Below are 18,813 nucleotides of genomic sequence, written 5' to 3' on the forward strand. Positions count from 1 at the left end.
GATGAATTTATGAGCTTTTATACCTTTTTGTGAACTTATATGACTTTTGAACTTTCATGTTAAAATTGCTAGTGCCTTCTCCTAAACCGAAGTGCATGTTCATATACACAAAATTTTGTTTTGTTTCTTAACATGTATGTGTATGAGTGAAGATGTGTGTGTGTTTGTGTATGTGTATGTGTATGGTTATATTTGTGTAGGTACGCATATACATGTGTATGTGTGTATATGTATGTATGTATGTGTATATTCGAGTGTATGTGTGCATATGTGTTTTATATGTGTGTATTTGCATATATATGCACATTCATACATGTGGGTTTATGTGTACCCATGTGCATGCATGTGTGTATGTATATACATATATGTTTGTGTATAAATGTTTATACATATATGTATGCATGTGTGTGTATATAGGCATATAAACGCTTGTGTATGTATCTATGTGTGTGTATGCATAGATATATAAGCATGTGTATGTTTGGTATGCATGTATTTATGTATTTGTTTATATGTATGTTTATGTGTGTATGCATTTATGTGTACATGTATATATGTGTATATATCCTCATATATGTACATATGAATGTATGTGTGTAAAATGTATGTATGTGTATGCATGTACGTGTATGCATGTATACATGTATGCATGCATGCATGTTTATACATTCATTTATGTTTGTATATGTGTGCATGGGTGTTAGGAAAGTGTGTTGCATGTGCATACATGTGTGTATGTTTGTGTGTATGTGTGTGTGTTTTTGCATGGTTATGTAGGGTGCACATGACACAGTGGAGACAAAAGATAACTTGATGCAGTGAGTTCTTTCCTTTCACCCAGTGATTTCAGGTTATTGAATACATGTTTTCAGATTCAGCAACAAATGTCCCTTTCTACAGAAAAATATAGAAATCATAGCCTATATACACTGTCCTTTCCTTAAACACCTGACAATCCTTTAAGATCAAAGATATATTGAACTAGAAAAAATCTATGATAATTAAATGTATATATATATATTCTTTAATTTTTGAGAATCAAATAACAGCCTCTAGATTAGAAGATGTTTGACATTATTAATCCAATAGGGAATTATTATGAAGAGTATAAAAAGCACTCAAAGATTATATGCTAAAAAATCCCTGAGTAATCAAGTCAGTAACTGAGCAAACGATATGAACAAAAAGTTCTTAAAAGATCATACACAAATAGTCAATAAAATCATGAAAAAAATAGTATTCTCAGACATGAGGAAATGTAAATCAAAACCAGACCAATGTTCCATCTTATTATAGACAAAACCATTACCATCAAGTAAAAAAGGAATAAACTAACATAATATTAGTGAGTACATGTGAGCCAAGGTACCCTGTTAATCTGTAGGTAGGATGCAAATTAGTTCATTCACCATGAAAAGCAATATAGGACGAGTTCCAATGAAGTAATAAAAGTGACCTTACAAATTAACCAAGAATATCTCTGCAGATGCTGTATTCTCTAAAGTCAAGGTCACTTCTATGTGATATAGGTAATATTGTAAGACAATTCATAAAGTCCTGATATGGAATCAGTCTATATGCCAATCTTTGGATCAGAAGTGAGTGAGCTCAGCATGGTTGTAGATGTTTGTCACCTCAGTACTTTGCAGGGTCAGGTGGGAGATTGTGAGTTCATGGCTACCTTGCACTAAATAACAAGTTTCAGGTCAAGCTCAGCTTCATAGAGAGATGATATCTCAAATATTGTGGTATTGTACAACAAAAGGTTTATTCAATTATAAAGTAGAATGAAATGTCCTTTGTAATAAAGTGGATGGAAAAAGTGGTCAACATATTAAGTGACATAAGTTATGTTCACAAAGGGGAGTGTCATATTTTTTCTGTTCACATAGAGAATATAGAAAGTAGGTACATGAACGGGGGAACTATTAGGTATGTGGAAGAGGAAAATGGGGAGGGAGGTAAGAAAATGTGACCAAAGAGGTGAGTGAGATGAAATTACAGTATATGTATATGTGAAAATGTCATATAAAGTCCACTACTTTGTGCATTATTTATGTTTCTTATTTAAAAATAGCTAAATGAAAATTTTTGTTCCTATAAAATAATTGGGTTTTATTATTGAATACTTATTGAATACTTAATGGTACTTGAGATACAAGAATTATATAATATAAAAGATTATTGAATATTTCTTTATTCATTAGGAGTAATCAAGTAGAATAATAATTAGTTAATACTGATGACAACTCTAGGTATAAATTTATGGATGACTTCAGAGATGCCATATTTGTGTACACTTGGGATTGTTTAATCCCTGGTGAGTAGTTCACCTCTATTAGCATGAACTGGGGTATAAACACAAACATCATTATTTCTTTTCTTCCTATTTGATCACCTTAGAGATGGCAAAAGGGACATGCATTTATGCATTTCTAATGAGGTCTGAAAGATTGAAAAGCTGGAAGCAAATTCAGTGTACTCTAGGATGTGGTGGCTCTGAGGTCTGGTATGTTGCTTTCCTTCATATCCTATTGGTAGATTCATGACTAGAGGTTTGATCTACATCTGATAGTGACTCTTGGAACATCCTGGATATGAAGAAATCCCAGGTTAAGGAAATGGAGATTCTTTAGCTGTGTCAATTTAGCTGTGACAATTGCAAAGCCAGTTCTTCCGGATTAGTAGACGTGAGACTCATGAAGAGTCAACGCTGAGTTGTTTGAGAGGAAAGAGGGTAAGTTCCCTTCAGTTTACCTCACTCACAAATGCAGGTTAACAATAGGAGCTATCATATTCAATAACAAGAAATTGCAGCAGGCCTCCTACTCTACTGTCTAATTTTTCTCCTTTGAATATCACTTCATCTTTTCTCTAGTAGTTGGCAAGTTTAGCAACTGCAGGTGACACATCAAGAATGCAGCACCCAAGAAGGGAAGATCATCTTTTTCTTAAAATGTTGATGTGTGCTACATATACAGAAAGATTACACAAGAATACATTTTGCAAAATTGAAACTTTTGTTTGCAAGCACTGAGCATATATCCTTTCTCTCATATATCTTTGGGAGCATGTTCATAACACCCTCACTCTTTACTTTAGACGACAGTAGAAAGGAATGTGTAGGAACAGAATATGTGGTTGAATGTGACTAAGGTAACACAGATTTCCCCCATACCTATAACCAATGACTGACAATTTAGATATTTGAAACAAGAGATCTGGAAGCCCAATAGAGTAGTAACAGATTTTTTCTGGGAACCAGTAAAACAACATGACTCCTCTACACCAATGCTCTCTTCCTGGTCACCACTGGAGAATTAAGGTGTTTAGTAAGACATTTAAGAAGGAATAGGAACTGGGAATTGAAAGATTAGTGAAATGACTTAAAGATAATCTCATTAAGTTTGCCAGCAGGTTTTATCTTGCCATTCTGTTTCTTTGTCTTCTAGTAAGGAGAGTAATACCTCAGGTAGATAAAAGTGATACTGATCCAAAAGGTGGAGGGGTGTTACAGGACATTTGGATGATGTGAAACAAAAGAGAACTTCAATTGTCCTACTCCTTTATGATCAGTTAAAGCTTAGAAACAGATCAGTAGGATGTCTGCCAATAAATTTTTTCCTGTCTCTCCAGATTTTCTATGATAAGCATGTTGGCTAGAAATGGCTCCTTGGTGACTGAGTTTGTCCTTGCTGGGTTGACAGATCATCCAGAACTCCAGCTGCCCCTTTTTTCCATGTTTCTAATGATCTACATTGCCACAGTGTTGGGAAACTTTGGCTTGGTCACCATGATTAGCCTCAGTCATCACCTGCACACTCCCATGTATTATTTCCTCTTCAACCTGTCCTTCATTGATCTCTGCTATTCTTCTGTCTTCAGCCCGAAGATGCTGATGAACTTTGTCTGTGAGAAGAATACCATCTCTTATGTGAGCTGCATGACCCAGCTGTTTTTCTTTCTGTTTTTTGTCATCTCTGAATGCTACATGTTGACCTCAATGGCCTATGATCGATATTTGGCCATATGTAATCCATTGCTGTATAATGTTACTATGTCCCCTCGGGTATGTTCTATACTATCTTTTACTTCTTATGGGATGGCATTTATTGGAGCCTCTGCCCACACAGGATGTATGCTCAGACTGACCTTCTGCAATGCCAATGTCATCAACCATTACTTGTGTGACATTCTGCCCCTCCTCCAACTTTCTTGCACCAGCACCTATGTCAATGAGGTTGTAGTTCTCATAGTTGTGGGTATTAACATCACAGTCCCCAGCTTTACAATTCTCATTTCCTATGTTTTTATCCTTGCCAACATCCTCAACATCAAGTCGACACAAGGAAGATCAAAAGCCTTCAGTACTTGTGGCTCTCATGTAGTAGCCATTTCTTTGTTTTTCGGATCCGGAGCATTCATGTACCTCAATCGTTCTGAATCTATGGAGCAGGGAAAAATTTCTTCTGTCTTCTACACTAATGTGGTTCCCATGCTCAACCCTCTGATCTACAGCTTGAGGAACAAGGATGTCAAAATAGCACTGAAGAAAGTTGTGGTTAAAGTTCATAGCAGATTCATTCCCTAATTAGAAATAAAATAATATAAAGAATTAAAATTTAATTTAAAGAAACTTACATTTTTACTCTTCTTTTCCTGAAGTTATTTTTATACCATTGTGGTTTTTACATGTATTGCTCTGGTATTTAAAGTTATTATTGATATTCTTATGGCTTGGCACCACAACAATCACATTTAACACCAAGGCTATACTGTATCATTACTCCATTCTTCCAATTGTTTTCTCATCTCTTTTTAGGGTTTTTTTAATGTGACATAAGGAAATGCCAATAGAAATGACACATCTTGTTTGGATAACATAGCAAACATTTACTAGTAGCCGTAATAATACAATATAATAAATAATTTAACTTTGGATATAAACTACTGTGGCTTATAGAATATACTCAGGTCCCCATCAAGGGACCCAACTGTGAGGGGCACAGCTGACTGTCAATCTGTATTCAAGCCTCCTTCACTTGCAATCCAGTGCTCTCTTTGTTAAATCTCAAAAGCATCACAGTCCACAATCTTACTCAAAAGCATCAGTTCATTTTCTGGTATGTATTAAGGCTGACCTACATCTCCACATCCTGAGCCTCTTCTAACAGAAAAAAATGCTTCTTTGGAGACTTCCTATGGTCCTTCCAATATAATTCTGTGATCCTTTATGAGCTTCGGTCAGAACTTTCCTCACCTAATCCTTCCACATCTCTTTCAGAGGTCAGATATTTCCTGCTGGCCTGAGGTTTTCCACAGTGATTCAGCCCCACAATGACTGTAGTAAGTGACTTGCAAACATGATTACTTTCTGGACTCTACTTCTAAGAAGGAATGAAAGATCACATTTATATGAAAAGTTTCTAAAGTTGTTGTAATATGATAGTCACAACAGATTGCTTTCATTGTAAAAATACACAAAACCATAAGATAGAATAGAAGACTCAGATACAGATTTTCATGTAGGTATTTCATTTGTTTACAACAAATCGATATACTAATTTTTCATGGGAAAAAGAAAATATTTAAAATAATATCTTCTGAAATCAGAACTATTCACAATGAAAACCATGCACAAAATTGATTCCTCTAAAATGTACCAAAATCATACACAAAACTTAAATATTTAGAAAATACATTTGAGCAAATTAAGTTTCACCTTTTAGAAAACATTAAACCTAGAAGAGAAAAAAGATAAACAAATAAAATCAATATAACTGAGTACTTTGTATCAATAAAATATTTTAGATATATTAGACTAAAAGAATATTTACAAGATAAGCACAAAATAAAAATATATCCAGATTATATAAACAATAAGATTATGTATCAACAATTAAAGATCATTTAGTAAGTGGACAAATGTCTTAAAATATACACTATGGAAGACATACAAATGGTCACTTCACACATGCAAATGTGGTATTTTGGGGGACAGGGCAGCATAGTATCCAGCTGTGTACCCACTGGTGAGCCCAATGGTGTGGTTCCCATTCAGGATGAATCCCTTAATCAATAGTTTGAAGAACAAAGATGTTAAAGTTGCCATAAGAAAATGCTGATAGGGGGAAGATTTGTCTGAACACATGTGTCAGGTGCCTGTTGTTTGGGCACAGAGATAGTTTGTATTCAATTACAATAAGCCATCAGTGAGTTTATCCTATTAATTATTCTTAAAAAATACTTATTATATTTTTAAATTCCCAAAATTTCTAAGTTAGGGAATTAGTAGAACTATGAGGGACATTTAAAATATAAAAAATAATATTTTAAGATATATATTCATGATGTAATGAAAGCTAGCTTTATGTCTTCTGTATTACAATAGAGGAAATATGAGTCTCGTAAACTCTCTTCATGATCTTTCTGGAGTATAACTTTTTCTTGTTGACAATTTATACAATATTCTATGCCTATTTGAGAATAATTCTAAAGAAAAACTTGATTGTTTTTCGACTATAATTATAAACTTACATTTCTTTCTCTGGTAATGAAAATTCCCGCAAATGGCTGGATAAAGCAATACTAGTGTGGCATTTGCTGCTGTCAGTGTGGTTTCCCATTTTCTTTTTAATGTGTCTTTGCAGCATCATTCAGAACTGATACGCCTCAATTCTGAACACCTTCTATTGAAGTCAACATAACCCCTTCAGTTACCATTGCCACACATATGAAGACTTTTTCTTAAAATTATTTAAAAATATTCTTATATTATAATATTATTTTATCATTTCTCTTTCCCTTTCTTTTCTCTAATATCCTAACATATACTGCTCCTTGGTCTCTTTCAAATTCTTGGCCTCTTTTTTCCATTAATTGTTGTTACATAAGTACAGACTAATTCTTAAGTACATAATACAACATGCTTAATGTGTATAATTTTGTTTGTATGTATGTTGTCAGGGTTGATCATGTGGTATTGGATGACCAATTGTGTCATTCACTGGGGAAGACTATTTCTCCCATTCTTAGTAATCTTTAGTTGCCTATTTATAATGTAATTAGTGATTATGATAGTTTAGTAAAGCAATAGCTGCAGGTTCCCCTATTTGATCTATGACTTCACTATTCCAGGGCAGTTGGCCCAGTTTCCAGTACCAGACATGAATCCTGTCCTGTTGAGTAGGTCTTAAGTGAGTCTTAGAGAGATGTAAGTGCTCTGCCTCTCCATCCTCCACTTTTGCTCATTTCATTCAACACAGTGTGCATAGCTCTAGATGGGGCTACAAGACAAGAAAAGTAAACAAATTATACCAAATTAGAAAGCATGAAGTATAATATATTCAGGAAATATGGTCTTATATAGAAATTCTTAATGATTTAATGAAAGAACATGTCTTCTTTTGTTAAATCATTAAGAATTTCTGGGGGAATGAGGGGATAACGGGGGGGTTGGGGGGAGGGCATGGGAGGAGGGGAGGGAAAGGGAGAGGGACCTGGAAATGACTTGTAAAGCAACCTTGTTTCTTATCTAAATTTAAACTGGAAAATAAAATAAAATAAATAAACAAAAACAAAGAACGTGTAATTAGAAAGGATATTTCACAAAATATGAGTCAATGCTAAAAATTGAATGTGCATGTATCAACAATGGACATCTTAAAAGGAAATTAATAAAATAAGTCTAGATACCACAATATTGAAAATAATAAAATACTGGGGCCCAAGAGATAACTTTCAGGAAATTGTTTGGTTCCCAAGAATGAGGATCTGAGAAGGTGCATTCTAAAGTTTGCTAGCTCCATGCCATGGCCTGGTTCTTGAAGTGAGTAAAGAACCCCAACTTTGGGAATTCCTATCTGGGTTTCCTGCATGTGGATTCTTTGTGGTATGACCTGACGTGATAGCTTCCCTACTATGATGGGATTTACCTTCAGGCAATGAACCCAAACAAACCATTTCTTAACCTGCTTTTGTTAGGCATTTATCAGAGCAACAAGAAAGTAACCAGCACAGCATATAAAATTGAAAAAAATTTTTCTTCAGAACGACCGTATTTAAAAAATGAAAATAAAATAAGACTCATTGGCTAACTATGGTAATCAAGTAGGAATTTCTAGTAGGTGTTTGTAAGTAACAATTTCTCAAGTATGTAAGTCATTAAAAAAGCACCCATTGTGTTTCATGAGACACACCACTGAAGGTGACATGCTGCAATACTCTACACCTACCAGACACAGAATTTGGTAAGATAAGAGTAGAGTCTGTGGGCAATTCTCACTTAATTACAGATAGGAAACTAAGTCACAGATTCTCTACAGAGCCTGATTTACTGGGGAGATGAGAGTCTATTTTTCTATGTCCACTGGGGGATGACCACAGAGTGAAGAGAAAATACAAGACTAATTTTGAATCCCTCAGTATTTGAAAACAGATTATCATTCAGAGTGTAACACAATCCCCAAGTTCCTTATTCTAACTAAATGCTATTCTCTTGGGAAAAGGCAGGCACACCGACACTATCTGTTTATAAGGAAATGTGTTCTGCAGCTAAGCTCACATGAAATCCTCAGAGTCTTGTCAACTGGCAGTGTGATGATATTATTACAGATCATCTTTTCTTCTTCCAGTAAAGATGCAAAGTATTAGTCTCAAATAATTTCTAAAATTCAGAGATTCTAGAAAATTTCAGGTATTAAGTCTTGACTGTATCTTTTTAGAATGATAAAATATGAACCCTCGGAATCTGAAATATTTTTCTCAGATAAACAGGGATAAATAGAAACCTAAGAGGTCTTTAAGGTTTGGACTGGAACTCCTAACAATGGGAATAGGTGTGTTTTTGACTCTTTTGCTACTCTTGTGACTCTCTTCCTCCTTTTGGGTTATCTTGTCTAGATTCAATATGAAGGCTTTTATCTTGTATTATTGTACATTGTTTTGTCATCTTTAGTTGTTGTCTCTTAGAAGCCTGCTCCTTTATGAAAGGAAACAGAGGAGTAGTAGATCAGGGGAAAAGGAGATGCTCGGGAGCTGGGAGGAGGGAGGGATAGAGAAAGAGGGAGGGGGGGAAAGAATGAGAAAAATTAGAGAATGATGTGGATTCCAGGCATAGTAACAGATTTCCTAATATACGATGGTTTTAAGCAATGCTGTTCCTTCACTATCCTATACAACTTGAGACTAGGAGAAAGAAGCAAAGAAAGCATTCAGGGAGATCAGAGATCAGAGAGTGTTAAGAGGTGATGATGGTTATTGGAACTACAGCATCTTATGCATGACCAGGACTTAAATCTTCAGTATTCATGATTCTGTGACATTAGCAAATGATAACATAAATGTTGTTCTTACAGTTTTATATTAGACACGTGTTTATCTTTCATGCCATAGAAGGGCACAATCTGTAGCAGCAGAAGCCAGCTTTGGCTTGCCAAGGCATCTACTTCAGATTTCATTGATATAGTCTGTCTCTAGTAAAGAACAAATTAGGTGGAAGAAGGTTGAATCATTCTCACTGTATTTTCTTCTTCATTCCTTGCAGGTGTTTTCTTATCTAAAAATAATATTGAAATTTGGTACTGCTGGCCCATGACTGTAAGATAATTTGCTTGTGACTGTAGCAACTAATTACGTATACATACTTGGGGCTTGGAAAGCTTTCCAAGAATATACATAACAGGTGAGAAGGATTCATGACTAGTAGATCATCCTCTAATGCAACTCTTTTTCTTGAGTCCACAGACTGCCTTAGAGAAGAATGGACACAGGAAATGTCTCTTTGGTGACTGAATTCATTCTGGTAGGATTAACAGAGCAGCCTAATCTCCAAATGCCCTTGTTCTTTGTCTTTCTTGCAATGTATGTGGTCACTGTACTGGGAAATTTGGGTTTGATTATTCTAGTTTTGCTGAATTCACATCTTCACACACCTATGTACTTTTTCCTCTTTAACTTGTCCTTTATAGACTTTTGTTATTCTTCTGTATTCACTCCAAAAATGTTGATGAACTTCATATTAAGGAAGAATATCATTTCCTATATGCAATGTATGACTCAGCTCTATTTCTTCTGTTTTTTTGTTGTTTCTGAATGCTATGTGCTGACTTCAATGGCCTACGATCGCTATGTGGCTATCTGTAATCCACTTTTGTATAATGTTGTCATGTCCCATGAAGTGTGTTTGAATCTAATGCTTGGTTCATATTTGATGGCATTTTCTGATGCTGTGGCTCACACTGCATGCATGCTGAGATTGACCTTCTGTGATGCAAACATTATTAACCATTATTTCTGTGACATTCTCCCATTGCTCCAGCTCTCCTGCACTAGCACCTATGTTAATAAGCTGGTAGCCTATGTTGTAGTCATCATCAACATCATTATTCCCACTCCTACCATTTTTATCTCCTATAGTCTCATTCTTTCCAGCATCTTCCGCATCAGTTCCTCTAAGGGCAGGTCCAAGGCCTTCAGCACCTGCAGCTCCCACATTATTGCTGTTTCTCTGTTTTTTGGTTCAGGTGCACTTGTGTATTTCAAACCCTCCTCTGCTGTGTCTATGGATGGGGCAAAAATCACTTCTGTTTTTTATACCAATGTAGTTCCTATGATGAATCCCTTAATTTATAGCTTGAGAAACAAAGATGTTAAAGTTGCCCTGAGAAAAACCTTGACAAGATGGAAAGTTTGACTGGATACATATGTCTTTATGCCTACACTTTTGGGTACAGGTATAATCTGTATTTAGTCAACACAATTGATTGACAGCTCTGTGTTTCACTTTTTCTTTTAAGAAACTGTTATAGTTCTTGACAAAAAGAAAATATCACCAGACGAACTTAAGATTCATCATGATGTGTATCCATGAGTATATAACCATAAAACAAATTTTATGACGTTTATATCATGAGACTGAAATTAATGAATGGAACCCACAGAGGAGATTTCTTTCTTGGTCTTAAGCAATCTAAGCGTGCTTCTCCACTTCTGTGATAAAATACTGGCCAAGAGCAACTTGGGTCAGGGGAATGGTTTCCTAGGCTTACAGCTTATGGTCACTCAGTAAGGGAAGGGCAAACAGGAACATGGAAGTGAAACTCTAGAGGAGAAAATGGAGAACTGATTCTCATTGGCTTGTTTTCAGAGGTCTGCTCCATATAGTAGGCTGGACCCTCTCATGTAAATCATGTACCAAGAAATTGCCTCCCAATCCACATTCACAAGCAAATCTGATAGATGCAATCCCTCAGTTGAGGTTCTTTCTTCCCAGGAGACTTAGTTTGTGTCAAGTTTGCAAAAAAATTAATCAACATATATGAATTACATGATTATAGACTCTACTCACCTAACCATGCACTGTATTAGGGATTCTTAAACTTTTTCCTTTTGCAATGCCATTATAACTGAAGAATTTTTTTTCAAAACCACATACACGTTGGTATATAAGACATATAAGAAAAAAACAATTTCAATGTAATTACTGATAACTTAAATAAATTTATTTTACTAAAATTTGTTGTTCTAATGTGTTTGGGTTAAGAGAGAGATATAGAGCAGAATAGAGTGAGTGATTTTGTGTGTGTGTATGCATGTGTATGAGGGTATGTATGCATGTGCATCTGTGCCACAAATTACATATGGAGATCTGAGGCAGGCTTCGGTGTCAACCTTCCTTTTCTGTCTTGTTTGGGGGATACTGTTTCTTGTTCACAGATAAGTTTCCCACATTCCCAAAATCCCATTAGAAACATTGATGTAACAGATGTGACTTACACATCAAGTTTTATAGGGTGTCTGGTGATCTGAACTCAGGTTCCTACACTTGAGCTGCAAGGGCTGTATTCACTGAGACATTATCTCAGCCCTGAAGCAGTTTTATCAAAAGCATATCAATTTCTTAGTTTTAAAAGGGCAAATTCATATGCTTATAAGGGTGTGCTCACTTTTATTCCCATAATAAATTATGTATTGAGTGAATTGTCAGAAGCTGTCTTTGCAGGGCTGCAGTTGGAGCCAGCTGAGTAGCCCAAGGTTCATACCTGAGAGGGGGAGTGTGGATAAAGTAAAGGCTAGCTAAAGGGGTTAAGATTCCAGACAAAGACACAGAATAGCTGTCAGGAAGGCCATTTAATCCATACTGAATGCTCCCCTAGTTTATTCTTTCACGATCTTGAACTCATGATCCTCCTGCCTCTGCCTCCTTCAGCAAATCCTACCAGCTTGTGCCACCACAACCGGTTCTTTCACGATCTTATGAATTCAGACAACAGTGGGGACAAAATGACAGAAGACTTCTATTACCATGTATAAGGAGCAAAGAGACTTACTTCCCTTAATCCTCCAGGTATTTGGTAGTCACACCTGCTAACTGGCCCTCAGGGTAGAGAGTAAACACACCTAGGCCCAAAACTATTGTTATTTAGATAAGAGGCATCCACTACCAAGGCCAAAGCATCCTGTTGCTTGCCAAGTTATAGACTTAAGGACAGAAGGACATTTTTAAACTCTCTGATGATTAGTCAAAATGAAATGTACTACTTTTCATGGGTCCTGACAGTGAATGATGAATATTCCAGGACAAGGCCATCTTCAACACTTCAGAGCTTATAAATATTTTATTTTATAATAATTATCTCTTAGTTTAGATTACCCAAATTTGTCAGAGTTTGTTTGAGGAAGCTTCAGAAATTATTCAAAATTCTACCCCAAAATCCAAGTTAATATTAATTTAAATTATTTTACATAAACATGTATTTGGAATGATTGCTCATAGATTTTCAATATCTATGAAGAATTGCAACGGAATTTTGATGCATATTTCACTGAATTGGTGCACTGATTTTTGTATGATGACCATTTCCACAGTATTAAAATTATCAATCCATGAACACTGGAAGTCTTTCCATCAGTTTGACTCTTCATTTGCTTTCCTATACCTTAAATTTCTCATCACACTGGTGTCCTGCACGTAAAGCAAAATGTTAAAAGTGAAATTTATGTTGGCTTATTTGCATCTAGATATGAAAATTCTGACCACCCGAAACATAACATTTCATGAAGGTGCAAAATGAGATATTTGTCTTAGTTTTTAAGGAGTCTGACATATCTGTCTAAATTGGCAATTAAAAAGGATATTTTACTCACCAGTGCAGGAGAGAATAGATGTTCCAAATCACCATTTCAAAGACACAAAATAAGAAACTTCATGAACAATGGGAAAATGCATCTCTAGTGTGGATGTGAAGATCATTTGAAGAACGTTTTTCCATTATTTGTCAAAAAAAAACATGTATATTTCATTTATTATGTTTAAGTATGTTCCTTTTATACCTGATCTCTCCAAGACCTCTATCATGAAGGGGTGTTGGATTTTGTCCAAGGCTTTTTCAGTGTCTAGTGAGGTGATCATGTGGTTTTTCTTTTTCAGTTTGTTTAGATGGCAGATTACATTGATAGATTCTTATATGTTGAACTATCCCTGAATCTCTGGGATGAAACCTACTTGATCATGGTGGATGATTTTTCTTAAGTATTTCTGGATTCTATTTATCAGTATTTTATTAAGGAGTTTTGCATCAATGTTCATGAGGGAGATTGGGCTATAGTTGTCTTTCTTAGTTGTATTTTTGTGTGGTTTCAGTACCAAGGTAATTGGAGTCTCATAAAAAGAGCTTGGCAATGACCCTTATGTTTCTATTGTGTGGAACAATTTGAGGAGTATTAGTATTATCTCTTCTTTGAATTTCTGGTAGAATTCTTTACTGAAATGATCTGTCCCTGAACTTTTTTTTAGAGGGGGGAGACTTTTGATGACTACTTCTACTTCTTTAGGGGCCATAGGTCTAGTTAAATTGCTAATCTGTTCTTGATTTAATTTTGATGGGATTCCTATCCAGAAAATTCAATTTTCCAATTTTGTGAGGCACAAGTTTTCAAAATATGACCTGATGATTGTCTGGATTTCCTCAGTGCCCAATGTTTTGTCACTCTTTTCATTTCTGATTTTGTTAATTTGAATACTGTCTCTCTGCCTTTTGGTTAGTGTGGTTAAAGGTTTGTTTAGCGTGTTGATTTTCTCAAAGAACCAACTCTTTGTTTCATTGATTCTTTACATTGCTTTCTTTGTTTCTACTTTATTGATTTCATCCCTCAATTTTATATTTTCTGGCATCGGTGCCTCCTCTGTGAGTTTGCTTCTTTTTGTTCTAGTGCTCGCAGTTGTGATATTAAGTCTCTATTGTGAATATTCTCCAGTTTCTTTATGTCAGCACTTAGTGCTATGAACTTTGCTGTTAGCACTGCTTTCAAAGTGTCCCAGAAGTTTGGGTAAGTTGAGCCTTCATTTTCATTGATTTTCAGGAAGTCTTTAATTTCATTTTTTATTTTGTCCTTGACATAGGAGTGATACAGTTGAGCATTGTTTACTTTCCATGAGTTTGTAGACTTTCTGAAATTTGTGTTGTTGTTGAATTATAACTTTAAACCACAGTGAACCAATAAGATAGAGGGTATTATTCCATTTTTTTGTATCTGTTGAGGTTTGCTTTGTTTCTGAATATGTGGTCAATTTTAGAGAAGTTTCCATGTGGTGTTGAGAAGGTATATTCTTTTACGTTTGAGTGAAATGTTCCATAAATGTCAGTTAAATCCAACTGAGTCATCACTTCTTTTAATTCCTTTATTTCTTTGTTAAATTTCTGCCTGGTAGTTCTTTTCAGTGGTGAAAGTAGGGTGTTGAAGTAATTGGTTAGATATTAGGACAGTTGTACTAGCTTGTTTCTTAGGTCCATTTGACTGGAATTTTTTCCCCAACCGTTTACTCTGATGTAATGTCTGTCTTTGAAGTTGAGATTTGCTTCTTGTATGCAGCAGAAGGATAGGTTCTATCTTTGTATCCATTCTGTTAGCCTGTGTCTTTTTTAGGCAAATTCAGATTATTGATACTAATGGATATCAATGACTATTGGTTGTTGATTCTTCTTAGTTTTGGATTTGCTGTTGTTGGTGGTGTTGTATGTGTTTCCCTTCTTGATGGATTTTGGTAATGTGGGTTCATCTATTGTCTATGTTTTTGTGAGTGTAGTTAACTTCCTTGGATTGGAGTTTTCCTTCCAATACTTTCCGTAGGGCTGAAGTTATGCATATGTATTGTTTAAATCTGGTTTTGTCATGAAATATCTTGTTTTCTTCATCTACAGTGATTGAAAGCTTTGCTAGCTATAGTAAACTGCAGGGTCTTCCCTGAAGATAGAGCGGGGAAAGGGCTGGTCCAGCTGGTCTCTTCCCAGGGTCTCAGCTGGATGGTGAGTGTCCACGACTCAGACCCTCCCCCCTACTAGTTACTGGGGAAAAATGCACACTGAGTCAGCAGTCTGTCAAAGCAGGATCTCAATTTATTCCAACAGGCAGGAACTTATATATGGTTGAGGTAGGGGATGGGAAGCATAGATAGGGTAAGGTGATGTGAGGAGTAATGGCCAATCCACCAAGCAGGCAGGTAGCTTGGCAGGGGGCAATCTTACATCAGGTCTGGCTGAGTCATCCCCACATGGAAGTTACAGGTTAGGGACATGTCCTCGAACTCTAGCCAGGCTCAGGAGCTTACACTGGGGCTCGCATCTGAGCTTTTCTTAGGCCCACCAGTAGACTGGGATGGAATCTGTGATCTCTTAGTGTTTGTTGAACATCTATCTGGAACCTTTTAGCTTTCATTGTTTTCATTGAGAAGTGAGGTATAATTCTGGTAGGTCTTCCTTTTTATGGTACTTGGCCTTTTTCCTTTGCATCTCTTAATTTTCTTTATTCTGTAAGTTTGATGTTTTGATTAGTATATTGCAAGGGAACTTTTTTTTTTGGTCCAGTCTATTTGGTATTCTGTAAGTTTCTTGTACTTTCATAGGCATGTCATTTTTTAGGTTGGGAAAGCTTTCTTCTATGGTTTTGTTGAATATATTTTCTGCATCTTTAAGCTTTACTTCTTTGCCTTCTTCTATACCTATTATTCTTCTGTTTGGTCTTTTCATAGTGTCCCAGGTTTCCTGGATATTTTGTGTTAAGGATTTTTTGGACTTAACATTTTCTTTGGTCAATGAATCTGTTTCCTCTAGTGTGTCTTCAACACCTGAGATTCTCTCTTTCATCTCTTGTATTCTGTTGGTTATATTTGCATCTATAGTTCCTGATAGTTTATCTAAATTTTCTATTTCCAGCATTCCCTCAGGTTGTGTTTTCTTTGTTGCCTGTTTCAGTTTTCATGTATTGAACTGTTTAAATTGTTTCCTTCACTAGTGTGATTGTTTTTTCCTTGGCTTTCCTTGCTTTCTTTGATAGATTTGTTGATTTCTTGAAATTTTTTGGTTTGTTTTTTTTCCTCCATTTCTTCCAATTTTTGTTTATTTTTTCTTCTATTTCTTTAATGGAGTTTCCTATTTCCTCTTTCAGGGCCTCTGTCATCTTCATAAAGTTATATTTAAGGTCATTTTCTTCTGCTTCATTTGCCTTGGGATGTTCAGTTTTTGCTGGTGTAGAACCCCTAGACTCTGGTAGTGTCATATTAATCTTTTTGTTGTTGAATGTGTTCTTATGCTGTCATCTTCCCTTCTCTTCCTCTCGTGGGTGCAGGTGGGGCCTGTGATTCAAGGGATCCCTTTTCCTCCAACTGGTGTAGGTGGTGCCTATGACCTAGGTGGTTGTTCTTCCTCTTTCAGTGGGTACACAATCAAGGCTCCCATTGTGGGAGATGCAGTGATAGATAGTTTGGGGTGTGAGGACGGTTCTCCCAGTTCTCTGGGCTTTCTCTCCCAGAAGGGGTAGTGTCAAGAATCCAATGATGGCAGAAGAAGTTCTGGATGGCTCTGGGTTGCCACCAGGTCTCTGAGGATTTGGTAGGCTAAATGGGGTTATGTGCCCCGGTCAAGCACCTCCAACAATGGGGAGGTGTGGTGACAGGAGAAGACTCAGAGCTCACTTATCCTGGTGGGTATGCAGCCAAGATGCTGATTAAGTGATCATATTTTTAAATACACAAATTTCCCTGATAATGATTTTAAAGTACATGTGAAAGAAAATGAGAAATTAATCATGTCAATGGTAAGGAATGAAAGTTAATATTTTTAAAATGCAGAAATACATTATTGAAAGGGGATTCAAGTTTTTTTCATTCTGTTAGCAAAATTTCCAGCTCATTGACATAGGTGCTGGTACAGGAGAGCTGAATCAAAGGGAGTATGCCACAAAAGTAGTGATTTGTGGTGGATTTGCTACCACACCATGTAAGAAAGATAAGGTTTGTTGGACCCTTGAGTAAATTGGGAGCATGGGGATGGGGGGAGGTAGGTAGAAAAAAGAGGAGGGGAGAAGGAGAGGGGGAGGGGGAACAGAAAGTTCCAGTTGGGGAAAGAACACAGGAGAGCAAGGAAAGAAATACCTTAATAGAGGGAGCCATTATGGGCTTATCCAGAAATCTGGCACTAGGGAAGTATCCAGGGATCCTGAAGTATGACCCAAGTTAAGAATCTAAGCAACAGTGGAGACGCTACCATAAATGCCCTTCCCATACCATGAGATTGATGACTACCTTATAAGCCATCCTGGAGCCTTCATCCAGTAGATGATGTAAGCAGAAATAGAAATTAACAGCTAAGTACTGAGCCTGTCTCCTGGAATCCAGTTGTAGAGAAAAAGAAGTGATAAGCAATAGGGTTAAGTCCATGCTGGGGAAAGCCTCAGATACAGTTGACCTGAGCATGTGGGAGCTCATGTACTCAGTCTGCCACCTGGGTAACAGCATAAGACTGAACCAGGGCCCCTGAACATTGGTGTCAGTTGGGGGGCTGTGCAGTCTATGGGGCCCCTGGCAGAGGAACCAGTATTTATCTATAGTGCATTATTGGACTTTGGGAGCCCATTTCTTATTGAGGGATATTCTCTCAGTGTAGACATATGGGGGAAGGCCAATGTCCTGCACCAAATGATATGACAGACTTTGATGATCTCCCATGGGAGGCTTCACCCTCCCTAAGGAGTGGATGGGAGTTGGTATGGGAGCTTGGTGGTGGGATGGGAGGAGAGAGAACTGGGATTGGTATGTAAAATAAGATTATTTTTAATTTCAATAAAAATTAATTAAAAATAAATAAAATGTTATTGAAATATGGAAAATACACATGTATATTTTTAATGGAAATGAATAAAAATAGCCAAAGATTTTGTTAACTTTATTCTTAAATAGCACACATGCCCCATGGGATGTGAAATGGTAACGTTCTGTTGTAACTTCATGCAGCTCTACAGCAGATGCTGTTAATCCTGATTTGTCAATGGCAATAAAGTGCTAAAGAAAGCTGATTCTTTCGAAACTCTTTAGAGTGAATAGGCCTTTGTAATTTATACTGACAACATCTGATTACATTTATTATATATAAACAAAGAAATTAAACTAAAAAAATGTTTCACTATCACATTCATCCTTTAAGTTAATGTAGAAGACTATGGAACCAAGGAAGATTTTACAACATTTTTCAGCTTTAGTTGGACAGGCATGTCCTCATTGAGAATGGTAGAAGATATTGACTAAGAATTCTGCAGAGTCCACCAAACCTTATCTTTCTTACATGGTAAGTAGGAGACCCACTATAACAGGTCCCCAAAGGTGACTATATTGGCTTAGCTTTATTTCAAAAGTTGAGTATTTTGATCTTCCTGGAAACAAGTTAATGTTGACTCTGATGCTCATCAAATATTAATAAACTGACATAATAATACATCTATCTGCCTGCCTGCCTGCCTGCCTGCCTGCCTGTCTGTGTATCT

The 18,813-nt window shown here is 36.3% G+C and overlaps 2 protein-coding genes across 2 annotated transcripts; both read left to right on the top strand.

Annotated features, from left to right (window-relative positions):
- The first annotated feature begins 3,631 nt into the window (after positions 1-3,631).
- LOC101838745 (olfactory receptor 147-like) lies at positions 3,632-4,591 on the top strand. The gene has a single exon (XM_021226697.1). The coding sequence runs from the start codon at positions 3,644-3,646 to the stop codon at positions 4,589-4,591; it is 948 nt and encodes a 315-aa protein (XP_021082356.1). The 5' UTR covers positions 3,632-3,643.
- A 5,169-nt stretch (positions 4,592-9,760) lies between these two features.
- On the top strand, positions 9,761-10,693 carry LOC101831563 (olfactory receptor 8B3-like). Its single transcript, XM_005069352.2, has one exon. It carries the CDS (start codon positions 9,761-9,763, stop codon positions 10,691-10,693), a length of 933 nt encoding a protein of 310 aa, XP_005069409.1.
- The last annotated feature ends 8,120 nt before the right edge of the window (positions 10,694-18,813 follow it).

This window comes from Mesocricetus auratus, unplaced genomic scaffold (assembly GCF_017639785.1).
Source record: "Mesocricetus auratus isolate SY011 unplaced genomic scaffold, BCM_Maur_2.0 Super-Scaffold_100022, whole genome shotgun sequence".
Taxonomy (NCBI): Eukaryota; Metazoa; Chordata; class Mammalia; order Rodentia; family Cricetidae; genus Mesocricetus; species Mesocricetus auratus.

Excerpts from the sequence above, each read along its gene's own strand:
- LOC101831563 (XM_005069352.2), top strand. The coding sequence starts at position 9,761 with ATGGACACAGGAAATGTCTCTTTGGTGACTGAATTCATTCTGGTAGGA.
- LOC101838745 (XM_021226697.1), top strand. The coding sequence starts at position 3,644 with ATGATAAGCATGTTGGCTAGAAATGGCTCCTTGGTGACTGAGTTTGTC.